Source organism: Cheilinus undulatus, linkage group 4 (assembly GCF_018320785.1).
Source record: "Cheilinus undulatus linkage group 4, ASM1832078v1, whole genome shotgun sequence".
In the NCBI taxonomy this organism is placed as follows: Eukaryota; Metazoa; Chordata; class Actinopteri; order Labriformes; family Labridae; genus Cheilinus; species Cheilinus undulatus.
Genome location: NC_054868.1, coordinates 49,919,881 through 49,939,908, shown reverse-complemented (window position 1 = coordinate 49,939,908; position 20,028 = coordinate 49,919,881). Strand labels below are relative to the sequence as shown.

At 38.2% G+C, this 20,028-nt stretch overlaps 2 protein-coding genes across 4 annotated transcripts in view; both read left to right on the top strand.

Annotated features, from left to right (window-relative positions):
* LOC121508540 (synaptogyrin-1-like) overlaps positions 1 to 5,113 on the top strand; it is a 51,144-nt gene extending 46,031 nt beyond the window's left edge. The window contains exon 4 of the mRNA XM_041785466.1: positions 1,058 to 5,113. Coding sequence (XP_041641400.1) covers positions 1,058 to 1,273 — 216 coding nt within the window. The 3' untranslated portion in view covers positions 1,274 to 5,113. The remainder of the gene's footprint in view (positions 1 to 1,057) is intronic.
* A 2,435-nt stretch (positions 5,114 to 7,548) lies between these two features.
* The window catches only part of tab1 (TGF-beta activated kinase 1/MAP3K7 binding protein 1), a 41,282-nt gene continuing 28,802 nt past the window's right edge, over positions 7,549 to 20,028 (top strand). For 2 of the 3 annotated variants that reach the window (XM_041786278.1, XM_041786277.1), the window contains exons 1-5: positions 7,549 to 7,625; positions 9,717 to 9,847; positions 12,418 to 12,571; positions 17,681 to 17,776; positions 18,489 to 18,624. In XM_041786278.1, coding sequence (XP_041642212.1) covers positions 7,593 to 7,625; positions 9,717 to 9,847; positions 12,418 to 12,571; positions 17,681 to 17,776; positions 18,489 to 18,624 — 550 coding nt within the window. In that variant the 5' untranslated portion in view covers positions 7,549 to 7,592. The remainder of the gene's footprint in view (positions 7,626 to 9,716; positions 9,848 to 12,417; positions 12,572 to 17,680; positions 17,777 to 18,488; positions 18,625 to 20,028) is intronic. The other variant, XM_041786279.1, reaches the window with a different exon arrangement.

Sequence of the window (20,028 nt, the reverse complement as noted above, 5' to 3'; positions counted from 1 at the left end):
GCTTTATCCTAAGCTAAGATAAGCTACCCAGCCTCGCATTGAACATATGGATATCAATTTTTTCATCTAAATCTCAGCTGGAGAGTGGAGAAGTGTTGTCCCAAGTCTAAAATTAGTTTTCAGTGCAGTTCACCTACACAGCTGCACATAGAACGTGTTTAAAAGTTGTACTTTTCACTCTTCAACTTTTTCATTAAGTTTATTTGGTAGATTTGTTGCTTTAATAGCTTTTTGAGATTGACTTTGCAGTTTAAGTGAGACACTTCAGTGAAATATCAAACTGTTTTATTGGATATTCATACAATTTTATGACTTGTAATTGTGCAGGTTATTGGGTCATAAATAGTTTTTATTACATGGATGCTTACGACAACGTTCCCAGTGTTCTTATGAACAAAATAAATGAAACATTCATTTATTGCATGCAGATTGTTCTTTCATGAAACAAGGACTACAATCATTGCATTTTTATTTTATTTATTGAATTGTTCTCATTGCTATGCAATCAACCAAATAAAATATTTGATGGAACCAAGACAGAGGGTTGAAACTTCTACTTAGTTTTGTTCTAACGACACTCTTCCAGGTACTGAAAGCCGAAAGCGACTGATCTCTTTGGTTGTCTTTCTTTCTTTGTGTCTGTGTTTGCTTTCTGTTCTTGGTTTGTTCTGCTGAAGCGGCACTAAATATCGACTAACTGGAGCTATGTGATGCTTTACCGTGCAGGGCCTCAGCTGTTTAATAATGCACACAGACACGGTTTAATTGCTCTGCTCTGCTCCTATGTGGGCTGGAGTGACATAGAGCTGGTGTTTCTCATTATAGACTTGAACATTAAATAACCAGCCTTTTTGCTCTGCTGCCTGTAGGACTAACCTGCTCTAACTGACTACATGACTCACTAACAGTATCTAATAAGCCTCACAAGCTTTCCAAAGCCACTAATCAATTTTTGCTTCTCTCTCTTTCCTCTTCTGCTCTAACACTACTGCACCTCTGCTTCACTATCCATCCTTTCCTCCACACTTCTATCGTCTTCCCCTCCACCCCCCCCAAGGCGGGTCAGTCCTTCCTGGCCTTCCAGAGGTACAAGCTAGGGGCCGACTCAGCCCTCTTCTCCCAGGACTACACAGACCCGAGCCAGGACGCAGCCGGAGCACCTTACACCGCCTTTGGAGGGGACGACGTGGAGAGCCCAGGGGGAGGAGGGGGCCAGGCTAACAGTGACGGAGCATTTGACGGGAGCGGCGGATACCAACGTCAGGATTACTGAGTTATTGAGGGGGGTATTCAGGGTGAAGTTGCCCTTAGTTTCCAATTTAGGGTGGGTTACAGGGCAGTTTGAATTGCTCTAAAAAAGCATTGGTTCATTTTTATAGCACCAAAACAACAGCAGTGATCCAGTGTTAGATGGGACATGATAGGATCCGTGAGCAAGAAAAGAGGGACCACTGGCAGAAAATGAAATGAAATATACACATTTATTTAAACTTATATACAGCCATTTAAAGATAAGAATCTTTGCCCTTCATTATCTCAGAAATAACTTTAATATAGAAATAGCAGGTCCTTTCCAACCTGAAGAGCAAGCAAATCACCGAGAGCAGGCTTTTTTGCTTCTTCTTGTTTTGTCTAAAGCAGTTATTCTCAACTGGTCAAGCCATAAGACCCTAGCAAGTATCCTAAAGTTTGGACCCTAAATAAAGCAAAACAACTGATAAAAAGATACTGGGCAAGATTTCAAGAAGGCATGCATGCAAACAAAGAAGATCTTAAAAAAATGTCGACATCATGGGAAAACAGGCTTTTCTTGAAGGTAATTTTACACAAAATAACAGGATAAATAAGTAAAAATCAAAGAAAGCAACTGGAAGTTACTCAATTTGCAGCAAAACAGAGTAGAACAATATAAATGGAAACATGCCTGCCAAGAACTTCTGTACATCCTACATACTTTACCAGAATTTTTTCAAGGCACTAATTCTTGACCTACTGAAAACAGCTGACTTTTGAGTCCTGACCCACCAGCTGAGAACCACTGGTCGCAGAGTTTTTCTTTGGATTGTTAAAGCAGGCATTAGAGTAAGGAACATTATAGATTAGTAAAGAACCAAGAAAAAAGGAGATGACAAGGAACCAGGAGTGTCTGATAGGAGGATTTCCTAGATTTTTTCACTTTTCTCATTTAACAGAGTTAGCTAGCTTGTTTTGCAAAGTGGATATTAGTAATGTAATAAGGTGAATATTTCTTTATCTAGCTGAATTTGTAATTAGATCATGGTTGATCGACTTGTCCAAAGTAGACAAAATGCTCAGAAAACAGTATAATTCTTCACAGGGTCATTATGTCAATGGGTTTATGATGTGAGGCTGGTATGCTGAGTAGAGTGTGGCTAAAGTTAGCAGCTAGCTTTGCCAGCCTTTGTTCCTATTAGCAGATTAACATCATGCTTAATATGGTCACTCATCACTTTTGTTGAGTGGTTGTACATAAGCATAACCCTCAACATGCTAACCGCTAAGCTTCTCATGTCACTGTCTGGCAGAGAGCTGGTGAAGAGTTCCACAGCGGCCACTAGTGGCGGGAGGCTTTATTGCAATTTTATAAAATGCTGAGTTTGGTCATGTATTTTTTAAAGATAGGTAGGTAGTTTAACTGTCGCTGACTAATTTGATGTCTGAAGTTAACCGTTTATCCAGCTTACCACTAGCATCTGACGTTGAGACAGTTGTGCATTAACCAGTCTAAATTTAAAATGCGCTCTGAGTTGTGCCAACACAGAGACAAAACTATTTGGCTCCAAGTCATAGTGCCAGACTAACTGGCTTCTTTCTTCTGACTACTCCTAAAAGAACCAGTGGAATCTAAAAGAAGCAGTAGTAATGGGATAGCAACATTCACCCTGATGAAAATCGCTGTGCTATTAAATCGACCCTAAAGCTACTATTTAAGGTATAAAAGTCATATATTGTTGCTTTAAGGGGAGTCACTTGGACACTAGTTCATTATAGTATAGCTTAAAGCCATCGGAAATCTGTCATTGATTGCACAAAACTTTTTGCTGATAACATTCAAACCCCCATAGAATAAAACCAGTACCAAAAAGTGACGTATATATTTAAAATGTGTAGGAGAAGAATGCAGCAAGATCAATTTGGGTAAATAAATAAATTTTGTAAACAAACATCACACTGTAACATTGCAAAGTTGTTTTGCAGAGTGTGGCTAACATTAGCAGCACTAGCACCGCCGGTTTTCCGTCCTCTTTGCAGGTTAACGTCCTGAATATCATCCCACAGTACCAGATTATAACCTGACACAGCCTCTGGACAGCTTTGTTCCTTTTTGTAGGTCAAAATCGTGCTAAAGCGTGCTGTTCCTGTTGGTGTTAGAGCAGTTACTGGGTGTTTGGATTGAGTAAAGAGCGTTGTTGCAGCAAGGCAGTAGTCATTAAGAGCAACCATAGAGGCTACTAGCTGCTGGGAGATTGTTGGTTGAAACTGATTTTAAAAAAGTCTATAATTACTTTAAACGACTTGTAATTCTTGTGCAAGCTACAAAGAGATCAGAAATAACTGTTTTTGATCAGCTATTTACTTGCAGTACTAGAGAAACACTGTTGTTTTGGTGCTATATTGACCCAACTTGGGTCACATTTGATCAAATGGTTTTTAGTACATGTGGTGATGTTAGTGGAAAGTTATGGGGCTGTAACCATGTAGGTCAATGGGCAGAGTTTATCTCCATCAGGGAAATTTTGGGCAACTTTTCCCATTTTTGGGTGGCTGAGGTAGCAGTAAGGTTGGAGAAAAGATGTCAGTAATCTTTGACTTTGCAGGGAATTAACTGCAAGTGTTCAGGAAATCCACCAGAGGGCACAGTGGGATTTCAAAGTGAATGTGGGTGGTTAGAGATGTGAAACAAAAACCCGGGTGGGAAGCATTCAAAGGTCAAGGGGTTGCAGAGACGGTCACCCTGTAGCAGATCAATGCTCGTGACCGCATTGCCTTCATCTTCTGACGTCTGCTGTCTGTCAGCAAAACGACTAAGATCAGTGTTAACTCAAACACACACTCGATAAAAAAACACACACAGGGAGGCAGACGTTCGCAAGGTATCGATTCTGAACACAAGTTTTTGCTGACTTAACTCCTCAGAGGTGCATTACAGGATCTCAGCATAGACAAACAAGCGACAGTGGCATATCTGGCAACTAATCCCCTCAACTGTAACTCTGGTGTGTTTGCGTGAAAGGTTTTCTTTAATGATGCGTGGATGCAGGATTGTGTGTGTTTTCTCGTTTCCCTGAATAAGCCACTTTTTCTTTACTCGATGTTGCCTTAGTGCTGACTGCCAAGCGAAATCCAACAAACATGGGGCAACACAAACCCACCGACATGCACACAATCACCATTTCTTTTTCAACATCTTCAGAGCAGAAGCACCACTTTAAATATTGCTGTGCTTTTATTCTTAAGATCTAGAAACACTGAACAAAACTAACATTTTCATACAGACACAGCCTCCATTTTGACTCAAAGATAACCGTTTCCTATCAGCAGGCTTTTAAAGACAACCTAGAACTGCTGATGATTTATCTTTTCACTGTATTTTAAATCTGCAGATGAGGCAACCACCAACATCCTGAGTATTTATGAACATGCATTGCTCCATTTTCTTAAAGAGTAAAGTATATCTATCTCTCTATAAATATGTGTAAATCTATAATTCAGTATATTAGAGTGTTTGAGGAAAAGATTCTGCTTTATTTTAGGGCATTACGCTAGTTCTGTATAAAAAAGAAAAGGCATAAGAAAGAAGATCTATGTTCTGTTGAGTGTTATTGTGATAAGATATATACAGTGAGGTCATCCATGCCTCCTTTATTTTGCTTTCAGGGTACGGAGATGTTTTTATTTTGGGATAATAATACTAACTATAAAAAATACAGCAACAAAAAATGTGACCAAATTATCAAAGTATATATGCACATATATACTTTATACTGTACAAGCGTGTAGACGTAGATATGTGTGATGTTCCTTTGTGAAATCTGTTAAAAAAGAAAGGTCAGAGTTAAGAAAAGATTGTGTACAAATGTATGTTTTTGATGTGTTTGATTTTAACCTATTAAAATAAAGAAATACTGATAAAGATATGAAGGAGTTTCATTTTTATTGTAGCCTATATTGTTGGTGGCAAAGAGGAAATGGCAGTGTGATGGGACCTCGTCAATCAGGTATATGATGAAAACTAATTTAAATGTTCTACATGTGTGTTTTTACTGTAAATAAATGAACTGAAGTGAATAAGAAAGCATCAGATAGAGTGTGATTATCCAAGAAAGTCCCGAGGGAAGAACACCTTTCTCCAACAGAAAGGCCCATGCTCCTTAAAAAAAAAAAATATTTAGCACACATGTCCCTGTAAAGTTGTTTTTTTTTTTGTTTGTTTTTTTTTAATCTGTGATTTAGGTTTGTCTTATGACAGGCCACTGTGTTACAGCCCGCTAGGCCAAATGGCAGTCATGAATAACCTGTCTTAGTTTATAAAATTGAGCTTCAAATCAGGAAAAATGAGCCAGTAAAATCTGCTCTAGGATGATGTGGGCGTGTCTGTTGAATGAGCTATAGCCACGCCCACTCTCAATGAAGGCAGTGACATCAGCTAACGACAGACTGCATTGAGATGAACTGTTTTTATGTCATCCCAGCATTTGCCCTGCTCAAATTAAACCAAGCCAAGAAAAAGGTTAACAACTTTCCAACTGTCTAATTCCAAATTCAGTCACACATACAGTGCTTAACAAATTTATTAGACCACCATCCAAAGTAAGGTTTATGCCACAGCTGCCCTAAATTAACAGCATTGGTAAAAATTGGTAAAACCAAAATCATTTTTCATGTTTCTGCAATGGTTAATACACCAATATGTAGAAGCTCTTTAACCCAAATGATATTTTTAATGCTAAAATATCATTATTATTTTTATCCATGAATTTTGAAATTTACTGATTCACAAAAAACTGAAAAAATAGTAAAGCACATTATAATTTCTTGATTAATATGTCAAATTATAGTTATTTACTTGCATTCCTGAAAAGAAAAATGAGTTTTAGTGGTTGAGTGTTATGCTTGATTCATTTCTGACTTCTCAGAGAAGCCCAGTGAGCCGGCTCAAATTTGGGTATAAAAAGGTAAATCCAGTTTGAAATGGTGAAACGTGGAGAGCTGGCTGAAAATGAAAGAGTCCACATTAAAGCACTTCATGATGCTGGATGGTCTCTGAGACAGGTGGTCTAATAAATTTGTTAAGCACTGTATATCTCAGTGTTTTCACATGTTTACAGCAACCAAATTCCTACATATCTAGTGTGTGACACAGAGTTTGGATTTCACTTTACAGGGACTTGCAGCAAAAATTAAGATAGAAAATTTTAAGATTCTTTATTTCTTTAAAAAAAAAAAAAATACACCACAAGTGCACATTGAATGACATTTGTAAGTGAAGAGAGAAGCATCAAAATATTTTCTTTTCACTTGCTATGATTCCTTATTGAGTAAATAAGAAAAGGCCACATATTGGTCATTGCCTGGAATCTCCAATCACCAAAACTGCTCCTGGAAACATGTCTCCCTTCAATGGCAACAAATCAAATCTAATTTCTGAAATTATGAATTAAAAAAAATAGAATGTTTAATGTACCAAAAGATGGTTTTATGTGGAACAATTACAATGCATTAATCAAGTTTCTTATTTGACTCTGATCTACAGTAAACCCCTTTGAAAATGGGTTATATAATGGAGAGTGTTATTTTTGTATTATTTGAATTCTATAAAAAGTTAAACCTGATCTTTTATTTGTGGCATATAGACTTTAAAGTTCAGAAAAACTTAATTCTGACCAAAAAATATTCCAAATTTTAGCTCCCATTCATCGGAAGTTGTTATAGTTCTTAATTTAGCCACACGGTGGCGATGCTGTCAAAGATATTCCCTGGGTTACAAGGTAACAACACGGAAGTGATCATTGTTTTGGGTGGATTTATCTCTCTTTTCGTTAATTAAGTTTTTGAAATTAATTTACAATGAAATATTTGACGTTTCGCTTTAGTTGTGGATTTAAAATCTTGTTGGACAACAATAAAAAACACATGGCTGCGGTCAATATGTAAGGACGTTGCCTTTACGTTCTTTCGGAAATTTTGGGACGATGTGTTGGGTATGAAAAAAAAAAACATGACACGATGAGAGGCGAGATAGAATGATACAGTAATTAGAAGTGTGATTTTTTTAAAGATGGATGACATTTTTTTATTGCTTTAGTTACTCGTCTAAATCCATAAATATTACTAATAGTAAGGTGGCATCCTTTATGAAACCAACAAGGTAAAAGACAAATAAGATAAAAATTATTATGTTTAAAGGTTGTTTGCCTTGAAAGATCAAATTTAAAATATCTTTTTGTCGGCTGAATCTTAATATATATTCATTTATTTTTATATAATTACTTTAGAAGTGGGTTTACCAACTTGTGAATTGGAACTCCGAGCTTTCCATGAATCGATGAACGCAGCAAGCACCGTCCAACATGGCGGCCCAGCGCAGGAATTTGATGCAGAGCGTGAGTAAAAACAAGGCTTTTTATCACTTTTACAGCCCATTAAAATCACTGCTTCACTTATGAGGAGTGCACTGGTGCCCTTCACCTTCCCCTTAGGGGCCTATGTTTGTTTTGTTTCGTTCAGGGTTGTTTCTTGCCTTTTATTGATGCTAATGCTAGCTAATGTACTCCGGGTTGTTAACTGGTTTGCTAACAGTTAGTTAGCTAACTAAACTTTAATCTGAAGATTATAGGATTACTTCGCCTTAATACATGTTAGTAACAACAGAACCATGTTACTGTGTCTCTGGTATTAAATTTGCAACGCCTGGCACATCATTCACTTGAGTTGTGTGAGTTATAAGAGCTTCAGATTCCGACAAATAACCATATGTAGAAATAGACAGAGTATGGTCTTATCTTTGAAAATTTTTAACGGCCTTCAATTTAAAGTAAAACCTTGTTATATAAACTCTTATTCATCCTCTGCTGATGTCAGTTTCAGCGTTGTCGTTTGATTTAAAGATATGTAATACAAACTTAAACCACACATGACCGCTCAACACTTGTTTTATCTGCTGCCCCCTTAAAAGGCCAGTCACACTGGGGTTGTAACGATATAAGTAACTGGAACAAGTAAAACTCAAACCATTTTTTGAAAAGTTGGGGTGCTGTTTAAATTAAAGCAGAGTGCAAATCTCACAAACCCATATTTTTATTCACAGTAGAACATTAACAACATATCAGATGTTGAGAATTACAGTAGCTCATTTGAATTTGAAGGCAGCAAGACATCTAGAATAAGTAGGGACATTGCCATGTTTACTATTGTGAAGCAACCCCACTTTCAACAACAGTCTGTAAATGTCTTGGAAGTGAGGAGATCAGTTGCTGGAGTGTTGGAGAGGAATGTTGTCCCATTCTTGATTCCAGCTTCAATAGTCCTGGGTCTTCTTTGCCAGACTTTTCACTTTATGATGTGCCAAATGTCTTCTGTTGGTGAAACGTCTGAACTGCAGACGGGCCAGTCCAACACCCGAACTCTTCTACAGTGAATCCTCGCTGTTGTGAAAGGATGTGGTATGTAGTTTAGTGTTCCTGAAATATGCAAGGCCTTCCTAAAAGAGACGTTGTCTGGATGGGAGCACATCCCCCAAAACCTCTCTACTTTTCAGCATTGATAGTGCCTTTCTAGATGTGTCAGCTGCCCACGCCATAGGCACTAATGCAACCCCCACACCATCAGAGATAGAGGCTTTTGGACTATGCACTGATAATAATAACTGATGACTTCTTCTTTGCATTATACTGCTTTAACTTGCAGTTGTGGTGATTAACTGTGTAGATTGACAATGATTTATCTGTTTCAACATCTAGTATGTTGTGTCTGTTCAATTGTGAATAAAATATGGGTTTATCAGATTTGCATATCATTGATTTCTGTTTTTATTTACATTCTACATAGAGCCCTTTTTTAAATTGGGGTAATACATTCAGTACTGCATCTCTGTAAGTACTGTATTTCACACTGTAATTTTTATGTGAGTCAATGTTAATAACTAAATCTTTGGATCAGCGAAAGCAGGGGTAATCAACTAAAATTCAAAGAGGTCCAGTCAGAGAAAATGTATTAAACCAAAGGTCCAGAACATCATAATGTCAAACTTGAGTTAGTGTGATATGTATTACTCCATAAATTCTTTAAATAATATATAAAGTAAAGTACTTGGCTCAATGTTTACCACCTGGAATGCAGACAGTTTAGTGGCCCGAGTAGCGCTACATGAGATGGCTGAAATCCTAGAATAGCTGCGTTAGTTAAAAAAGAAGCGCACCATCAAATTTAAAGTTCCCTTTTAATCTGGGTCCAGGTCCGTATCAACCGGACCAGACTGGACCATCGTCCTCCAGTTAGTGACCCCTGAGCTAAAGAGTTAAATTGCTGGAGAAACCAAATCAGATCCAAACAGATGCAATTTCCGTAATTTTTTTTTTCTTTTAATATGAAGTGTTTTAAGTTAGATCGTTAGATACATACATAATCAATCCCCAGGGAAGTCAAGAACAATCAATATCAGAGCTTTTTGTGATGATTTTCTTCATGTTTAACAGCATCAGAGCTGGACAGATGACCTGCCTCTGTGTCAGATGTGTGGGGTCGGCACAGCACCCAACTGTGTGTACGGCCCCGATGGTAAAGGAACTCAGAGCCACACCAACGAAGACGGACACCTTGGGTTCAGGTAAGAAATGCTGCAGCATGGTTTAAAATAAACAGAAACAGAAATAAAGAGGGATGCAATTATGCATGAAGTGATAGCAGCTGAGGAGAAAACTGTATCAAAAACAAAAACAGTCTCACAGGCTGGTCATGAGGACTTAAGCACAACAGATTTATTTTAAGCAGGATTTATAAAGTTAGCCTCTGGTGGTTGAAAACATGTTGAACTAATGCACATTCACACACAAAGTCCTTTATTTCATTTAAAATTACAAAATCATCAAGAGCCTAAGTTTTTAGTATGTATTCATCATGTTATATTTCATGTGATGTTATGGTATTCCTCTGTTTTATAACAATCTCCAACAAATGTTAACGTGAACTATCAACACCCTTCAATGTACTCTGTACCCCTAAGAATAAGGGCTGAATGATTACCCCATTTCCATCATCACAGTCACATAAAAACAAATGATGAACTAATGGCAAAAGTAGTGAAAGTACCACAGTTTGAGGAAAATACATACTTCATGATTCAACCCAAAGATGCAGAGATGGTGCACAGCGAATGCTGTTGTCCCCTTGCTGAAACAGAGGAATGATACAGACAAAAAATGTCATTTTCTGGTTGTTGGAGGTTCAAGGTTTTTGATTAGTACCCAAAAAAGTAAGTTTGTTTTGCAGACAGGACTTCAGCATCCTTAGAGACAAAAACAACAAATAACAACAACACTGTTTCACGATTCAAGACACAGTCAGACAAAAAAACATTGAAAACAAACAAAAAAGCACACTGATGATTAAAACCAAGGCACGATAAAGTACTATTGAAGACATCCAATCTGAAATAGTGCTTAAAAAGTTCTAAAGTGCTTTAAAAGACTCCCTACAATAATACATTTTCCACTAAGTTAAAGTTAATCATCTTGTTCTAGTTTTGTTGCAGTGATCATGCTCTAAATAGGTTGGAAACACACTGCTACCTCTGCAGAGACACGGAAAAATAATGTGGGTATTGTTTTACTGATGCTGAATATGTGCCTCTTCCTGCCCCAGTCACAGCTTCTGTCCTGAATAAATCACTGCTTACTGTTTAATTCACTGATCAGCAAATATAATCTAACTTCTCATTAAGATGTGCACAGAAGATTCACTGTTACAAGCAGAGGAGAGAGACAGTGATGTCTCCTGGTCTCTAAAAGTTTCCTTCACATCCTGACCTGCAGACTAATGACAGCCTCACAGTTCTGCAAAACAATACCATAACATGACCTAAATGAGAAACAATAGAAATTAAAGACAGCAGAATAACTGCATACTTTCCTTCTGGTTCATTAATGATAAGAATTTAGGTAGGCCCGTTTCATGTTTTTAAGAAAATTTTATAAACTTTTTTTTTCCTCTTAAGCTTTGCGTTTACATAGCTTGGTTGGAAATGTAATAAATAGCTAAATTTATAAGTTTTGGGTGTCCACGAGATTGAAACAGGTGTCAATTTCATTTTATTTTATCATGTATTGTTGCGAAATTCAACATTATGGTGGCCCAGCAGCTCTAAATTAAATAAATAAATGTGTTAAAATGTTATGTTGGTTGGCCAACAGGAATATGATAAGACTGAAAAGTACCTCGATCAATCCCATTTCACCCCTTACCCCTACCACTTAGCCCTACCCCTGCATTTAGAGCACATATGTTAAAGAGTAGGGCATCCCAATTCTTGTGAGAATGGGGGGGTCAGGAGAAGTGCTAGAGGTTCATGGCCTTTCAAATAGATTTTCTAGAGGTGAACTCCAAACTGAGTGTTATGGGAAATCCTCCTGATCCTGCAAAACATCAGTGAGGTTTGAAGATCACAAAAACATTCTAATATCAAAATATAAGCATGCAAAAAAGGGACAATATACTTACAGGAGAACTTCTTTTTTGTGGCATCAATCCTGATTGTACCCTCCACGTTTTTTGTTTACCATTTCTTCCTTTTCACTTTGCTTTTATAGTGTTCACTAGCTGCCTTCCCCAGGGAATCCCTATCACAGTGCTATGAACTATGGTTAATTCCCTCACACTAGGTTTGCAGACATGCCCACTCATGGAAAGGGTGCGTGAAGGGCTCAAAAAGTCTGTGAGTGTGTATAACACTAGTTTGCACAAGGGAGGAAATGTAGTATACAGAGACGATTGTTGTTTTAGCCATTAAGTTCTCAGTCAGCACAATCAGAGTAGTACGTTGCACAGGTTCAACAGGTTTTCATTGTGACTGCATGTCTATGCTGTCTTATTCAAGTGTAAATAAATCCCATCTTCCAAACGCTGGTAAAGAAACATCCTGGCAGGGTTTGATGTTTGCTAACTGACGTACAGATTCATGTTTCCGCATGTTTTAGTCAGACAGTTGGGAGCAGCAACACAACCTCTCAATGCATTTTCAGTGATGCACCAGTACAAAAGTGAACATTTGAAGTGACTTAAATCAAGAATTATAGAGTTGTCTCCATGAAACAAGCCATGTAAAATAACCCCTTTAATATTTAACATCAGTGAAGAAGCCATATTTATTTAATTTATTTATGTTTTATCTTCACCAATCAGAGGCGAGGACAGCTGTTTCCTGTACGGAGTCTTTAACGGGTATGACGGCAGCAGAGTGGCCAGCTTTGCATCCCAGTGTCTGACCGCTGAACTGCTGCTGGGACAGCTCAACTCGAGTCACACGGACAATGACATCCGTAGGATCCTCACACAGGTCTGTTTTTTATAACGAAATCCAGGATAAAATACTGATTATAAGAAGTTATAGGGTCTGTTTTAAACCTATCTGACTTCAATCTTCAGCTCTTGCTCATTTGTATCAACTGTAGTGTTAGGATAGGGTTCATGGTTTCCTGTCACTCGCAGGCTGCGAGAGCTCAGAGCACAACACATCTCTACTGCTCTAACCAACCCCCCCTTAAATATGTGTAAATGTGCCTGCTGTATTTTAAGAAAAGATCAGAGAGAGAAAAGCCGTGTCGACTCAGACTCCCTACGGGGGCCTTGTGTGGTCTGAAGAAAGAAATCCTTGAAAAAAATCCTTGAAAATGTGTAAGGTTACTCTAGCAAATTTAGTGACAATGTCCCACCAGAGTCTAAGATATGGTTTTAGAAAACCTTTTTATTTTATTTGCAGCTCAGTAAAAAAATACATCATATCACCATTAAAAAAGCCAGATTGACAACCAAATTGTCAGATTTAACCGATTACATGTAAAAGTAAATTCATCACCAACAAAAATGGATTACATGAACATTTTTGAAAAAGTCAATGAATGAAAAAATTATGTAAAAATCAATTTAGAAGCAAAAACAAACATATTGGCTCAACATGAAAATATAGGTACCACAAATTCAAAATGGTCAAAAACTTAGAATTTGAAACCCCAAAAGATAGTTTTTGGGTAAAATTTAGTTCTTTATCCCAGACCATAGAAACTGTTTAACCTGATCGGCTGACGCTCCCCTTGGTGAGCAAAGATTCCAGCATGGGTCTGCCTGGACTTCAAATAGCCGTTGGGTAGTACTGGCTTACTTTCAGTATAACCCTCTTGTACAGATAGGTTTCCTTTTAGCCTAACGAGTACTAGCGACCCATGACAGGTTTGTTCACCAAGAAGAGTTGTCACCAATCGCCCACAGAAGGTCTCAGTAATAATAATAATAATAATAATATCTTGAATTTATATAGCGCCTTTCAAGAAACCCAAAGAATCGTATCACGCCAATCGAGCCAACAGGTTGGAGTCTGCAAGAGACCCGATGAGCAAATTGGGGCCGCCTTTTTATACCTGGTTATGCTGACGTATCTGGACAGTCCCACCCCTTTGAGTTGAACTTTGTACACGGTTTTGAAGTTTGCATAACCACGAGTTCATTTAAGTTCACCAAGTTCTCGGAAGAGTTCACCTGAGTTCACTAGATCAGCAGCAATAGAGGGTCCAAAAGTTCACCCAAAATGTCCCTCGTGGTTTTGTTCTTTACCATCTGTCTAAGATGGCGATGCAACACCGAAGACACCGAGTCGAGCCTTTTGGCCTTCACACTTCTTCCGCCAGCAAGGTTTGGGTTCTGCAGGTGCAGCAGCAGCCATGATCTATCTATTGACGTGTTCACACACAAAACTAGAGAAGCTTCATTACTGCATAAGATATAAAATAAACATTTGTCTTGTTAAACCCGACTTTGGTTAAATATTCCAAAGTTTAAAAGAACAACTGATAATCAAACTGAGATTAAGAATAACTGTTTTTTTTTTCAATGAAAATAATTTAATAACACTAGAAAGTTGATTCTCTCAACATTGTTCTTAGTTTTATGTTTATTGGTCAAGAATTGCTCAGAAAAAATGCAATATGCTAATATTTTTGACAGAGTGTTGTAAGCTGTTTTCACATATAAACTCCTGAAAATATGCAGAAAATTTTGAGCACAATATTGTAAAAAATGAAGCAACAGCTTTGCAATGCTATAGTGACAATGTTTCCTTTGTATTGATGCTTCATCAGCTCAGTAATAATGAAGCATATCACATCAAACAATTATCCAAAACTACAGGTGCGGAGAAGCACAGGAAATAAGCAGCTACAGGAAATCGTGAAAACAAAGTTACAAGAAGCTTCAGTTTATAAATCAGACAATAGAGCTGGTCAACTTATTTAAGGGGTGTACCAATGACTTTTTTGCCTCTCTCTCTCTCACTGGCTCATGATAGATCAGGTCATCATCCCAGAAAAGTTTAGAAATTATACTTTTGTTGCTGTAAATATACCTGGGCAGCCTGCATTAGTGTTGTCTTTGTGTTGGAAACCCTGACAGAGTAGCTTTGACACTAATTTAAAAGCAGTAAGAGAAGGAACAGAAAATCTAAAAGGCAAAAATGCGTTATGACAGCAAAAACTAAAGAAGACACATGATGATAACACTAAACAGAATATGATATCATGATATTGGACCTGACAGCTTTTAATGACTGGTTGAAGGTGTAGAGAGAGTAAAGTCTGACACATGTAAGGGAGAAAAACATCAATCCAGACTGCAGAGGTTTGGCAGCCCGGTTTACCTTGTCTTTCTGACTGTCAGATGAAATCTTCACTTTAATATGATGTATGACAGCATGGAAAACTTGTTTTTTAAGGAAGCTGCAGAGTTAATTCTCTTCATAGAAGCAGTCAAACCCATAGAGGCTCAGGAACTACACTTTTAGTGGAAGAATAGAGAAAATTATAGATATAGTGGAAGATAGCGGTGGGCAGCCAGCCCTCCCAAAGAAATTGCAGGGCCCTTCATAAGCCCATTCACATGTGATAATAATACCAACACATGGATCAGCAAATCATTTGTGCTAGCCTCATGCATGGGGAACTTTAGCCTAAGCTAGGCTCAGATCAGCTATGAAGGTAAAGTAGAAACCGCTCCTGTTCTTTTTCTCTTTATTAAGTATTGCAGCTTTTTTCCAGGTCCTGGCATGGCTGCATAGAGTCCCACATTAACTAACAGTTATGTTCCATGGGCCTGTCCATGAAGATAAAATTACCTAAAAACAGCTCATACTATTTTAAGAAGAGTTAGTTGAGGTGTTGAGGATTTATGTTAAAAATACCTCTTGGTTATCATTGCATAAATCTAGGAGAGGCCATGTTGTTATGTTTTTGCTTTCCCATTTATCCCCCCTTAAGAGGGGGCTAAGTGGACAGTAAGCCAGCATCAGAAATAGTACTGTAAAATACAGAATAGAAGCCACAGTCTGTTTTTGAAATCTCTTAAATAGGAAAAAGGTTCGAACCATCCTTGTTAAAGTAAAGAGTACACTGTGCAGTTTCTGTGCAGCTGTGTTGCTCTTTTAATAGCGTCTGTTTACATTGAATGGAGTTTGTGCATCTACTAGCTATAACACAGAAGTCTAGCTCTCAGCCTGCAGTGATGAGACAGACTCACAAATCGCTCTTTCCTCCTTGGCCTATCACCTATTCTCCTTACTGAGGAGTGTTCTCAGTCAAACCACAGTTTATTTACTCAGCAGTATACATCCTGTTTTCTTTTAATGCACAGTTATGACCTAACAAGGAAGAAGGCAGATAAAATGTGGCACTGGTGTGGTTTGTGTCGATATGTTCTCAGAGCAGTGGAGCAGAAGCAGCTGTACATAATGTACAAGGATAATTTTCAATCGCATTAGAGGTCCTGCAGTGTCAGCTGCACACACTTGCTATAATGATGTTACATGTCTCATTTATACTGGCTTATAATTTGCCTCGGTATATCAAAACTTTTTGCATGAAAAATTCTGTAACAAAATGCAACTTAAACACTGATGTGTTTAACTAATGAGTGGTCTGTTTTAGGTTAGAGATGATTTACAGAAGCAGGCTGTGGCTCTGATGGTTGTTAAATTAGCAGCTGTAAACACTGTGACTTTGTACACTCGCTGACCATTGGCGGCTAAAACTTGCTGGTACAGCTCAGTCAGCTCAATGAAAAACAACTTATTTCTGAAAAGTTCTTCACAATTTAAGTCCGCAGTTGTTGTGTTGTTGAAATACTTCTCTTTTGATACAGCCTTATAAAGAAATAGGAAGCAGCTTAACTCAAGCGGGGGTTGACACAATTTCATTGGAGAGAAATAAAATCTGAAACCAAACAGGTTCATTTTCAAGCTACAGAGAGCATTTAAATTAGATGAAATGGCCATATGACCCGCTGCAATTTACAAATCACACGTTGCAATATTTCTTTAACTTAAAATGTGTCAAAATAACAGTTTGCAGAGATTTTTTGCACATAACCCTAACCCTGCAAACATTCAAGTGTCATTTTTTTTTTCATGTTTTATGTGTGTTTTTCTTAATCAAAAAAGTGACATAAAATGATAATGCCCTTCAATAAATCAAATGACATCAAAATTTCCCTATGAGCAAAAATTACCAGTTCATTCTATCTAAAATTGATGAAGTTTAGCATTAGTTCATGAAGGTCATGACCCCAGCTGTGATCAGCTGATAGCCAGTTTCACCTTCCTCACCCCAGCCACCTCCTTTATAGCTTAAAGCTTGTTGCACCTTCTTATTCAGATTCAGGCTACTATGGAGTAATTGCTTCTGAAATAATTTCATTGTTTTCAATACACATGGTCATAAATGCATCCATCCATATGGGGGCTTCTAGCGAAGCACTCCCTGGAAAGTGAAAGCATGCTGCTGACTAACCCAGGGAGCATCTTTAGAGCAGAGCCTGCTCTGCCAAGTAAAACTGCATATCCATTTTGTAATAAAATAGTAAAATGTATGATGAGAGTGCTCCTGAATGAATTAAGGTTATAATATTGAATGATTTATTGCTTGAATTTGTTGAAAAATACATAAGATGAGGAGTCTAATAATAATAGCATATTAAATCACAATGGCAATTATTCTATTTTTGCAAATCTTTCAGCCCTAATTTAAATACACAAATAATTGCAAACGTATAGAACATGACATAAAACTGTTACTACAAAGAGCAGAAACATACTATGATGCACTTTGAATCTGGACTATTAGTCACCCCATTATTTAAGCTGCAGCCAACTTTCTAGAAGAAAAAATAGGTAATAAAAGTGCAGACTGTACACAGAATTTTACAGTAAATCTTCAGTATCCTATCTCCTGTAGTGAAAAGGAACCCTGACAGTGATGCGGGATGCCGAAGATATCATATAACCAGTAAAACTGAACATTTTAACTCATAATAGTTAGATTCTGAAGGACATGTGCTTTGTTACAAATTGACCTAGATATTTTTCTAACACTGTGTCATCCTTATTCTTGATGCTGTATTGCTGTAGGCCTTTGATGTGGTGGAGAAGAGCTACTTCGAGACGATAGATGACGCTCTGGCTGAGAAAGCCACCCTGTCCAACTACCTCCTACCACACAATGAGGTAAGCAGAGACGCTCAGTCTCCTCTGAGCGGATCAACACATTAGGCTGAAAATTGAGAAGAAGAATCCTCTGTCGGTTTCCATAGCAACCGTAGATTTGGGCATTAGTGTGAGCTAATGCTCAGCCATTGGAGAATGAGCTTGTTATGTTTCTAATTGGGCTCATCAGCCTGTTTCATTAGATAAGCCGGGCTCAGTTCTCCTCTGGATCCAGCTCTCCTGCCTCCGTTCCCCCCTTCCTCCTCCTCCTCTTCTCCACTTCACATGAAGTTATATCCTGATAGTGTTGCCGGTGTGGGCGACTTTGTTAGATGATGTTCGTTGCTTGAGCTGCTTCATTAAGAGCATGCCGTTGTAATCTTTTTTCTCACACCGCCTGCTCGTCTTTATCTCTTTCATGCTCTCTCATATCTCCCGTGCTCCTACTCATCTCTTATCCTTTTTCATCTCGCCTCCTGTGTGTTTTCTTTTTTCCTCTTCCTCCTCCAATCCTCCCTCTCCTCTTGTTCCCACTCGCCTTTCATCTTTTGCTCAATGCTCTTTCATTTCACACCTCCTCTTTCATCATTTGTCTCATTTCCTCTTTTTCTTCCGCTATCTGCCTCTTTCCCCTTTCCCTGTATGTCTCCCACTCACAATATCCTCTTTATTAATTTTCCACCTCTTTACTTCTTTCTCCTTTTCCTCTTCATCGTCCCCCCCGGCTCCTCAGAATGTCTCATTCCATCACTCTTCTCAGAATCAGAAGGTGCAGGAGCGTCTGAAGGAGCTGGAGCAGGAGGTGTCGGGAGGAGCTACAGCTGTGGTGGCACTGATCCTTAACAACAAGCTGTATATCGCCAATGTTGGTATGGGCACAAATACGCACACAGCCATGATAACACAGGCCAGAGTTGTACTGATATCACTATTATTATGTTTTTCTATTACATGCGGATAGCTGTGTTATAAGTGGAATAATGTCCTGAATACAAAACAATTATTAACAGCATTTAAAATAGATACTGATGTGTAGTTTCACCTAACTTTCATCAGTGTAGCTGAATGTGGACAGAACCAAAACCAGCCACCAGGGACAGCCTTTTAAGAGTCTGTATCATACCAGTAGATGTCAGGCTTCAACAGGTTTTGGTTGGGAGCCCTTCACTCTTTGAAAATCCTAGGAAGAGAGCTGCCTTGTGCCCGGCGCACTTAGAAGAACACGACTTTGAAGTTTACAAAACTTTTGTATCAGAATTTTTGTAAGGAACCAAGAAGCTTTTGAGCATCTCAGGAACAAAACTGTTGTCATAACAAAAAGAAACAGGAAGAGATGTTGCACCTCCAGGCACATGGTAAGAAGACCAGCACCTAGATCAGGATTAGACTTGAGTTTTGGTTCAAGGAATGTAAAAAGGGAATTTGTAAGACAGATTTCAAGATGATTTGCTGCAGAATTTCTGACTCATTAGGAACAATGCTGAAAGAGGGAACAGTGATTTTCAACCTCTTTTTGCCCAAGGCATACCAAAGATCAAGCCTCAATTCTCAAGGCCCACCATATCCGTTTAGAATAGTCTCTTAAATACATGTTGTATAGTTTCAGTAATGTAACGGCATACCTAGACTTGCCTGGTAACAATTTGTGAAGCACTGGACTGATGGATCAGGAACTAGTGGCAGCCATAAGGCAGTATCAGAGCTGTCAACTGTATAATTATGTACACAAAACAAGTTTTTGCAACACTGTCTTTACGAGTTTAAACCCATGTTATACTGTGGAGAACAAGGCATAAATGCCACTGATAGCTCAAACCGCCAGTAACAGTGGTGGGTAAATAAAGGTTGCATAGCAAAGTGATATGTCAAACACAACAGCTCAGTTTGAGTCACCAGCATGTTTCACTCACTTAGCCAGTTAACTAACCAGACATTATTGTCTTCTCTCCTCTCCAGGTTTAATGTGTATAATAAGAGCAGTATACAGAAAGTGTGCTGACTTTTCAGAACATCTCTTTCGGCTTGTTTAAGGCCTTGTTTACACAATGTTTTCAGCAGAAAGCATAAAACTTGGGTTTGCGTTTTTGGCCATCTGTTTGCATGAGAGAAGCATTTGGGGTGCCTGAAAATAGAACAGCTAGTCACAGCAGTCTGAACCGAACCGTCTGGTGTAGTTACCTGCGATTCAACCGATTTTAGAACGCTGCAAGCAGATAATGTGAAAAGGGGAAATATTATTCTTGTTTTGATCAATGCAAATTTCATTAGAAAAA